Source organism: Helicoverpa zea, chromosome 3, assembly GCF_022581195.2.
Source record: "Helicoverpa zea isolate HzStark_Cry1AcR chromosome 3, ilHelZeax1.1, whole genome shotgun sequence".
Lineage (NCBI taxonomy): Eukaryota > Metazoa > Arthropoda > Insecta > Lepidoptera > Noctuidae > Helicoverpa > Helicoverpa zea.
In genome coordinates this window covers 9,692,618-9,703,831 of record NC_061454.1, presented here as the reverse complement: position 1 = coordinate 9,703,831, position 11,214 = coordinate 9,692,618, and the positions used below count along the sequence as shown (strand labels likewise).

The window sequence follows — 11,214 nt, the reverse complement described above, 5'->3', positions numbered from 1 at the left end:
CGGTTTCAAAAATCGACCTATGGCCAATTTAAGTAGTTAATTTAATTTAAGTTTGGTAACTTTAGATTATTTCATTTAATTGTATTAATGCCGTGACCTATCAACATAATTTGCCGTATAGTATGAGAACAGTGCTCGATTAAAAGTATTGGCTTTATATAACTACCAATAATGAAAGAACCACTCAACCGCAGTTAGGGATCCCAAAATTCAAATAATTGAACCGAATTAATTTACCTTTATGAAGGGCAAATTGTTTTGGTGAATCCCCAATCAATTTACTAAATTGATTACTGTTTTATGACACAGCGGCATCGCGTACCTAACCATGCGGCTTTACCTACTTAGGTAAGTATATTATAGTAATTTTATAACGCTGTATGTACCTAGGTTAGTAAGAATAGGTAGGTATACCAATCAATGAATAAATCGCGATCGCAATCATTTGAGTCCTGGCTATGAGATGTGTTTAGCATATCGACAATTGTTATTTTTATTACTGCACCAATTGGGCCATTTTAGGCCAGAAGCCAGAGTCTGACAATCAGTGTTACCAAGAGTATCGAGATGGCCAGGTAACCGGGTTGTGGTAGTCAGATAAGCAGTCGCTCTGCGTGAAAAGCAATGGTACTTACTCAGCTACTGCTGAACTATGGTAAAACTGGAAGCTGACCCTGAAATAGTTGGGAACAAGCTACGCAGATGATGTTAGGTTAGACCCTTCTGTGTGAAGAGCCACCTTCGGCCTTCGGGCCAGTAAAATCGTACTTAATATCAGATAACATCTTAACATTATTTTGAGGATCACAAATTCTGCAATTAATAACAACCACAATGAAAGTAGGTATGTATATAATTTTTATTATTTCCTACAATGGCTACAAATGTATAAAATATCAGTCATCTTAACATTAGCATTATTTAAAAAATAATATCATAGTAAATGTCTAGCCGCTCTTAAAAAAACTGATTAGATACACTTGATTACATGTAGACTAAGAAACTACTTAATAAACATTTGCATTAATCACACAGATAATGATAATTAATTTTTCTAAATAACTACATACAACTACATATTGTATACCTTGAATATTATGCTAGATTCTTTTTATTGCACTAATATATTACTGAAACTGAAGCAATATTGTAAATTGCATATTAAAAATTGCTTAACATTACCAAGCCCTGATTGTAATATGTTGAACATTAGCTAAATTACATAATTGACTGTTAAATGTTTACAGCGCAGTTCTAAAGCTATTTCATAAACTTCGCTTTCATAATAATATTATTTTAAAAAGACTTTTGTGAAAACGACTAGACTAATATCATGTTACATAAGTTAAAGCTCGCTGTAGTATAATAATATTTGGAGCACAAAGATTTTTTTTTTATAAATTGACCATTTTTCTTTCAGATAGTTTGACAAATTCATATCAATCATTTTTATTTGACCGCCTTTTATAGTTCATCGACAAATGCATATATTTTGGCCATGAGGCAATACTGGCCTACAATGTATTGAATTCTTTTTTCTTTAGTTGAATCACAAAAAAAAACGTAATAAATATAGATCTAAAATAAAGCCGAGGCACAATCCAATTGTTTCTCCCTAAACTAATATGTTTTACATATATGCCTAAGCAAATCGATAATAATTTAATAAAATATAATATCAGTAGATAAATGATTTTAAACAAAAACTAGACTTACAATCTAGTGAGATACTAGCCAATACAATGCTTTAAACGCCTTACCATTAAAATATCAAATATACAGAAACCACTACACGTATACACAATAAACAAAATATAAAATATTACTTTCAGGGATGCGAAATTCAGGCATTATTGATTTCATATAATATGGAGTAAAATATTACTCACTGCCGAAGGTTTTAGTATCGTTTCATTGATTAACCGATACTTTATAAAATGACAACAGATAGAGATTCAGTTTTAAAAATGAGGCATTATTCGCCATCCCTGATAACACAGATCTTTAACTAATATGCATAATGCCCAGAGAATAAAATTACTTTAAAAAAACGCCACCTGTCGAGTCGCGACTGAACTACGAAACTTGTCCAATGAGTAGGTATCAAGTCTACAAGGCTGCATTGCTTGCAGAAATTAATTGAAATCTATGCAAAACAGAATCCTTGAATTTTATAAACATTGAGAATATTTAAATTATTCAAGTTTTAATGTTTCAAAAGCGCATTATTCTGGTCCAAATTGATATAACATTTAAACATACATACATTAGATTAGTATTCAGATAATTATTTATCGAGTCGTTTGTCACAGCTGTTATTCTTGTTTAGATAATAAGACTATCCACTGCTTCCATTAGGCTTGGCACAGAATCTACTTTCATTCCTCGCTTACGTAAATCGTTCAGCTCCTCAACCAACTTCGACTTGTCTCTGCCAAGGGTCTCCCTGAAAAAAAAAAATACTTTTGAGTAAAACTGCAATGTATTGGGCGTTTTGTAATAGTAAAGCTACTTGTTAAAAGTATTAAATATTTGAAAAAAGGGAATAATAATAATAACGAATAAATGGGACGATACCTACTGTTGTAAATTCGTTGTACGTTATGTTGTGACTTGTGGATGAGCTCTTTATGAAGGTTATAATGTAAACAATATTTTGCCCAAGCAACACCAAATATCTAGTTAAGTATTGCTAGCAAATAGTGCTTGCATTGTACGTGTTTTCTATAAACATAGCCTATCGCAGTATTCTGTGGACACAGTTTACGTCATAGTTGCGCCATCTTATCAGTTTCATAACAAATAGGTACTAGCTAATTAAATCTTGAGGTTATTACTATTATTTATAGTGCATTATTATTGTTCAACAGTTCAATGAATTCAATTGTTGAGTTATCTGATAGTACTTGTTTATTGGCTAATACTATTGTTCCATTGTTTAATATAACACCATTTCCTCTATCAATTGCCTACAGACTTGCAACCATATAGATAATGGCTTCGAAATCCTGAATTTGGTTCAGTAGTGTGAAATTCCACATGAGATAAATCAAATCATAATTATTATTAATTATTAATATGTACTAGTGAAGACTGTAGGTATATGCCATATTCTGCTTCATACGTTATGTTCGTCAAGGTTACCTAACATTCATCACATGATTGATGATGTACCTACTTAGCAAAGGAAAACGTTTGTGAACACAGGGTGATGACTCATGTTATAATAATATTGGATGATTAACCAACAAAAATATATTTTTAGGACAAACAAGGACATACAGTACCAGATTAACCATATAACAATAGTAGCAATTGCTCAGTGCCTACCTGGTAGGATTTCCCTATAGAGAGCCTCCTTGGGCAAAACAAGGCCCCATTAGTGCACTGCTGGTGACTTTTTTTTTGGGCACAAAAATTATTTTGAGGGCTTAAGAGTCCTTAAACCACAAGCTTGCTTAATCCACAGAGGTCATAGTAAGTAAAAAGATACTAACCAAATGGTAATGCATGTATGTAACAGCGGTACATAAATGAGAAGGAGATCAGAGTCGCTGACGGCCTCATATCGCTTGAGCGCGAGTTGTGCCCAGCGTTCCACTGGACCAGCGAGTGTTCCGTCACTGGCTCCCGCGCAGGCGACTATACGACACAAAGCGCCAAGTACCACGCGAGACCTGTCCGTATACACCTGGAAAGTGTTAACACAACATTGTCAACTATTTGAATATCATTTCAAAGTAGTAATGTGTGAATACAGTTTTATTGAACAAAATAAAGTGTCAAATCACCAAACAAAATCAGTACATAAAAAGAATTATATGCAGATTAAAATTGTTTTCATTGTTGTCTTATTGATAAACAAATTTTGCATATCTAATTAATTACCTACAGGGCATTTAATCAAGGTCATCAAGATAAAGTTTGAAAATTCCAGACAAATATTGTTGTTATTATTGGAATTGAAGAAGTAAATAATGCAAGTATACATTGATTAAACATTAATAATATGCATAACACTTATTATGCATATACTATTTTACTTAATCTCATGGCCAATATAATATTTGGAAATTGTGTAAAAAAGTATCTAATATTCCATTGAATGTTCATTTTATACAACAAAGTATAAAATAGCAGGTATAATAGCATACTTGCAGAGATCAATAAATCTTTTGATTTCTGTGTCTACCAGTCACTGCACCAATGTTACTCTAGCTATATTCCGTACAGTTTCATTCCTGTGCTGGGGAACTTCTTCCCGTGGCTAGACAAATTTTAGCTCACTAGCTTATGTTACTGGGGAATATGGTTACTTCCCAACAGGGAAAGAATTTTTCAAATTGGAGCCTTCAGTGTATAACCATTCAAACAAAAAAAAATCTCTATTACATTTCTATAGATAGATATTATATTAGTAAAGTCCATTTAATTAATGCAATGGGTTAAATATAGGTACTGAGTTTATACAAACCTTGTTTAATAATTTGAAACTAGTCTCCAAAACAGACAGGGCTTGATCAAAACTTCCGTTGTTGATGAGTCGCTTGGCTTCATTTAGTTCAATGTCCTGGAAGAATGTGATAGCAGCCGGAGAGTCCCGCAGCCGTGACTCACTGGCCACTAGATCTAGCAGGGAATTAAATGCTGCACATCGGTTGGCAATCAAAATTGGATCAAAATTACCCATAACAATCTGAAATAAAAAAAATATATCTAGAAACCAGATCATACACAACAAACTAATATAAAAGTGATAATTATTGACTTACAAATCGCATAATAAAAATTACCAACTACTTGCGAAGAGCACAAACTTGCTAAATATCTATATAACTTTTTGATAAACTTAACATAAAATAGTTTTGAAGTGCGTACTCTCCATAAATAATGGATAATATCCCTAAATTATAATACTTGTATGTAGGTGATACGCCTACTGGACAATGGTAGAGATTTGCTAACAAAGTATTCATGACTCATAATATTAACAATGAACTTACAATTAATTAAAATTGAAGTCTTGTTTACCAACCTTTCTGGGGAACGACAATCCGCCTACTAAAGCCGGAAATTCTTTTTTCAAACCATTGTAAAGATCGAGGAAATGGGTGTACCGTCTTTCAACGTTTGCAGGGTCTGGATCCATCACCCTGGATTCTGAAGCTTGAGTTACTTGTAACATATAAGCTACGAATTTCTTTTCGTTCTCAAAACCTTCCACAATCCTTGAGGAAACTATTTCAAATTTTAACATGATTATAATTAACACAATCTTTTTTGTTTTCAAACAATAGATAACACCTTTTGTTTGTATGACAACCTACTCAGTTGAAAATGGTTGAAAAATAATGATTATAATGAATGACAAAATCAAACGAGTGACATTGACATAATGTGACGCTTTTATTAATCTCATAATCATGACATTTCATTACACGATAAGGCCATCGAAATGTTAGGCTGAAGACCGAAAATGACTTCAACAGAGTCTGCCAGTGAGTAGATGGGTGATTTTCAGAAAAGAATACCCTGTGACGCACCGGAAATATATTTTTTATATTTCGAGAAATCTACTATATTTACTCTAATATTAATGAATATTTTGTTAACCAGCTAAATCTGCATTTTAAATTAATTTTCTGTTAGCGTATGATGCATAGTATTCCTGAACGTCACAAAATATAATTAATCAGAAATAAAACAAACAAGTATTGAAACGAAATCAACTTATGTTGGCATAAAGATATGCTTAAAATCTTTTAAAAACAAACAAAACTAGCATAATTCTATAAGATTATTAAATAATCAGCTAAATAATTTCACTTTCGTCACTTCTTGGACACATCTCACTAGAAAAGTTGTCATTACTAATGATACCCGCTACAATTTCCAAAATCAAGCCTAGTGAGAAATTTTAGATACTAACAAAATACTATGATGCCAAAATAAATGCTATAAAATGAAAAATATATTTTTTAAAACCATTTTTGTAACATCCAGAATATGGGACAGTGACTATTATGAAAATTTCGTGATGGATAAGAATAATTTGAGCAATGTCCACACTGCCGATTTCAAAACACAATTACAAAGAATAAAGTATTAAATACCTAACTAAATTTTTAGATATAAACCTTTACACACACATATATAAACAAAACCGATTAAATGTATGCCTTTTCGTTTGATACCTACCACACGCGCGGACATGACACTCCCATAAATTATTTAATTGTACACTAAGCTTTACAATTCAAGATCGTTACGATTTTGTTCCGGTAGTATGTAACGTGACGCGCAGAGGGTGACATTTTCATCTCACAAGACTTTTAAAATTGAAAATAACTAATATTTATTTAAACTACCTTGTTTTTAGCCTTTATAATCTAATAATGATGAGTTGTTTATGTTATATACAGTGTTATAGAGTTAAGAAAAGAATTTATTAACCTTTTAAATACTGCCACTATCCGGAACAAAAATTTTGCGCGCTGATGACTTCAACATTATCGTCACAGTTTTAGCCGTAACTGACTTTAAAACAGCAATGGCGGAATCCTAATACGATCATAAAGTTGCCAAGAAGGTAGAAAAAACACAAATTAGTAGATTTTGTCTTGCGTACGATATCAAATTCGCCGTGACGAAACAGGATTTTCCGGAACAATGATTTTCGTAGAACAACATTAAAATAATGATATTTCTTAAAATAACAATAAATTTATGGCATTAAAATTAAAAATACGTTTTTAGATATACAGAGACTAAGTTCAAAAACTTAAACATACCTAAAAACGAATATTTTAGAAGTAAGGCGTATTTGAAATCTCCAAGAGCGCCATGGGACACACGATATTTGTACGTCCTCTTTAGCTTTATTTTAAATATAAAAATAACTATCCACTTTTTATGGTACATATTGATTTAATTGTACATTAAAATATATACCTAAAGGAGATGGCCAAAAAAAAACCCAGAGTCGACAGAAACTTCGTATGTATGGTTGGATTCAGTATAATGTGTAGATTACAAAAAGTATTTCATATCATCTAAAAACCATGGGGTTCTCTTTTTACAAGGTTTTTTCGATGAAGATTTTAGTACATAAAAAAGCTTAACTTTTCTGTTTGCAGTTCATTAAAAGTTGCGCATAGGGTAAAAACTTTACACTCAGGTGTACATATGTCTGTTATTATAGCACTATACACGAGTGATGGTTTAGAGCTGACCTAATGATGGAGAAGAGAGGTCAAGGGAAAAAATATTAACTACCTCGTGTTTGGGCTTATATTATTCGCATTGACGAGAACTTTTCACTAATGTGAATAGTGATTAAAAAGCTAAAAAAAAAAAAACATTTTTTTTTACTTTCATTTTTTTTTTAAGTAACCTTTGCCAGTTCAGAAGTTTACACATAACAGGGAAACCTCTTCAAGTAGGTAAGGCCGGTACTTAGTCGTAGGTATCTGGAGTGGCTCATGTCAATAGTGCAATGGGTGGGGGTCAAAATTCTAACTCAAGACGTTTTGATTACCAGGCAAACTCTGTAACTATGGTGATGTTACTCTTCGCATGTATGACGTTAGTATTTTTTATGGTCCTTTATGCAAATAATCTTTAAAATCAACATAAATTCAACATAACCTATTTTTGTGAAAATATGATATAGCTCCTATACCCCATGGATTACAGACTGGATTTTTTGGCACCATCAAAGGTCTATCATAACGAACCCATTGGTACCCATTTCGTTGCTGTCGATTCTGGGTTTTTTTACTATGAAAATTTGGCCATCTCCATCAAAAACTTACTTTCACACGTGCCATATAAAAAAAATAAAAATAAAAATGTTTGAAGGTGTGGGACAGGCCGATTTTGCTAGTATATAGTAGGGGAGGCAAGGGTGCTAAACCGTGAGTGACTCGAGCGTCCATGAGACCTTTTAGATTGCGAAGCTTAGATGATAAGAAGAAAAAAATGTCCTGACATACACACACTTTCATCGGTGGGTGGAGCGGCTATAAACTTTCAAAAATGTAAAAAAAAAACAGTTGCAAGGACATACTCGGGTGCGTCAGATATTAATAGCATGCACGTCGTACGTCATTTTGAAAACATACGTATATTAATCTGACTGTTTCCATGGTGGGGGTGGTCGTAGGTAAGGGTTAAAAATGGAAAAAAAAAAAAATTTTATCGAGCGCGACAGATTTTCAAAAGGGGTGTTAAGTGAACCAAAACGAAGTCTCTTATGCAATAATCTGACGATTTAGACGTGACCTATACTCGTGGCCATTATTTGAAATTCCAAAAAAAAAAATCGCCATTTTGAAATACTCGAGCGCGTCAGATTAAGATATATATGGTTCATTTATGTACCCTTAACGTAATCATCTTATAATCTGACGATTATCTGGAGAGACTCGCTTAATCTGACAATGGAAAGTTTTTAAAACTAATAATAATCAATACTGTAACCTAATTTTCTTTGAAAAATTAACACCAATGTCGTTGTTTTTTAATTTTGTTATAATCATTATTTAAGTCGTGGTGGCCTAGTGGGTAAAGAACCAACCTCTCAAGTATGTGGATTCGATTCCAGGTCAGGCAAGTACCAATGCAACTTTTCTAAGTTTGTATTTACTGTCTAAGTTTATCTTGGACACCAATGTCTGCACAGCAAGTACTTAGTACTTACAAGACATACACGTTGTAGCACTTTGGTATTCCTTTAAATCTTGAGATATCAATAGATTATTTAGTTTTAACTTTTACACACTTTTTGATCTATATCCCAGAACGGACAAAAATTTCAACAAAGCTGTCATAATAAAGGTTGTTCTACATAAAAGGGCCTATCCAATGATATGTATGAAATTGCTATTGGCGGAGTGTACCAATCTGCTCATACATTACATACATTTCTATAATAATTACATTTTTTTTTTTTTTTTGAATGATCTGTAAATTTTATTCAATAGTTTTACAAAATGATCTTATTATAGGGAAACTAAGTATCAAAATATAACACCCCCATACTCAAAGGAGTGCCCAGGGGTGCAAGGCGGACTGTTGCGTCAAGTCTGGCCCAATGCGTCCGCCTCGCAACCCTGGAAAATTCAGAAAGCGCCTGGGAACAGTTGCTCACCCTTCCCTACCGCATCCTACATGTTGACAAAACTCAGATAAATAAAAAATCATTAACCAAGCAAATTAAACTAAATTGCAGCCTTTCGACCTCCATTTTCGTCCCAGACACTTCAGTAAATTCCAAATTCACCTCCAAGGACTTGTGTCAACATGTAGAGAATAAATTAAGCGAGGGTGACATAAGGGGTGCTGCTAGGATCCTTTTCAGCAGCGATGTGGTGGCGCCGTACTCTCCAGAAACACTTGCCGCTCTGGAGAGTAAACACCCGGCTCCCTCGGATGACCTCACTTTCCCCGACCCTCCAGATCTAAATTCCAACCACCTCACCGTTACAGCCCAACAAGTAGCTGGAGCCATAGCTTCTTTCAGGAGCGGCTCTGCCGGCGGCCTCGACGGCCTGAGCCCTCAACATCTGAAGGATCTTGTAGGTTCGGGCGCTGGGGAAGCTGGTGAGTCGCTTCTGAGGGAACTTACGGCTCTAGTTAATCTTATGCTCTCCGGCGGTGTGAACAATGCCGTCGTGGACGTGCTTTACGGAGCGAACTTATGTGCGCTCCGTAAAAAGGACGGCGGCATTCGTCCCATTGCCGTAGGGTGTACATACAGGCGTATGGCAGCCAAAATTTGTTGCAAGCACTATCATGACGTGCTTGCTAACAAATTTCAGCCCCTGCAACTCGGATTTGGTTCGAAAGGGGGCTGTGAGGCTGCTATACATGCTTTCTCCACATTTTTAGACTCAAAAAAAGGTGAGGTCATCCTTAAGGGTGACATAAAGAACGCTTTTAATTCTGTTAACAGGGACACCTTGTTGGCCGAGGCTAAAAAAGAATTACCCGAAATTTATAGTTACCTTTGGCAATGTTACAGGCACCCTTCTAAATTACTATACAAGGACCATGTTTTGGAATCTGCAGTTGGATGCCAACAGGGTGACCCCCTTGGGCCGGTCATTTTCAGCTTGGCTATTCACCCCATAATAGAGAAACTAAATTCAAAATTTAACGCTTGGTATTTGGATGACGGGACCCTAGGAGGAGATAGAGAAACTGTTTACCAAGACCTCATATTCCTAAAAGAAAAATTTCATTCGATTGGACTGGATCTAAATTTATCAAAATGTGAAATTTTTGTTCCTGACATCCCGGACAGACAGACAGTCATATCAAAATTTAATGTCATAGCACCTCAAATTAAAATTCTGGACGAAACATCATTGCACCTCCTAGGTTCACCTATTTTGGAAGAAAGTTTCACAACATTCATAGATAACAAAATTTCAAATTTTAATGACATTTCGGATAGACTTTTTAAAATTAATCTTCATTCGGCTTTTACCTTAGTAAAATACTGTTGTTTTGGCCCAAAATTTATATACAACCTTCGCTCCTCTCCCTTATGGAAGCAGCCACATCTTTTAGACAGAATTGACCAAATTATCCGTTCTACTTTTACATCTGTTTTTAATTTGGCCTTGGACGACCGAGCGTGGCTTCAAGCCACCCTTCCGATCAGATTCGGTGGCCTCGGTGTCCGCAAAATTTCCAGTTTAAGTCTACCGGCGTTCCTATCCTCGGTCTGCGGCACTAAGGAGTTGACCAGAAAAATTTTAGCCCCTTCTTAAAACATTTTTTTTACGTTTAGCCACTTTAATATCCCAATATTCAAACAATTTTGCGCTCGCTTCGCTTGCGGCTTCTTCACTTTGCGGATTTTTTTATTATACAAGTTTAGGTGCTTTAGTGACCCAAAACTCAAAAATTTTCGCGCTCGCTGTGCGCTCGCGGCGACTTCACTTTACGGTTGTTTGTATTTTTCATAATTTTTTTGTCTAACCAATCAAGAAGGTAACTCCTAGTTTCCATATGAGCTTTCTTAATTATGACCTCCGAAATACATTCAGTCACAATCTTTCAATACTAGGTACTACATGAGCTAGAGACGGCCCTGACTTTTGATGTAAGGAAGGACCTCATTGAATTTAAGTAATATGGTAATATTAAAAATTAGGTCTTGTTTTGTTAAACAAAAAAAAACGGACTCGTCCGGGGAAAAAATGC

General features: G+C 34.6%; 1 protein-coding gene across 1 annotated transcript; it reads right to left on the bottom strand.

Moving 5' to 3' along the window:
• Positions 1-841: 841 nt before the first annotated feature.
• Positions 842-5,340, bottom strand: LOC124646219 (sorting nexin-20). Its single transcript, XM_047186327.1, has 4 exons — positions 5,036-5,340; positions 4,475-4,696; positions 3,498-3,691; positions 842-2,446 (listed from the first exon to the last, which is right to left on the bottom strand). Exons 1-4 carry the CDS (start codon positions 5,255-5,257, stop codon positions 2,326-2,328), a joined length of 759 nt encoding a protein of 252 aa, XP_047042283.1. The 5' UTR covers positions 5,258-5,340; the 3' UTR covers positions 842-2,325.
• Between the last annotated feature and the right edge of the window lie 5,874 nt (positions 5,341-11,214).

Excerpts from the sequence above, each read along its gene's own strand:
- LOC124646219 (XM_047186327.1), bottom strand. The coding sequence starts at position 5,257 with ATGTTAAAATTTGAAATAGTTTCCTCAAGGATTGTGGAAGGTTTTGAG. Across the intron at positions 3,692-4,474 it reads GTTTCAAATTATTAAACAAG|GTGTATACGGACAGGTCTCG; the intron begins GTTTGTATAAAC and ends AACACTTTCCAG. Across the intron at positions 2,447-3,497 it reads CATACATGCATTACCATTTG|GGAGACCCTTGGCAGAGACA; the intron begins GTTAGTATCTTT and ends TTTTTTTTTCAG.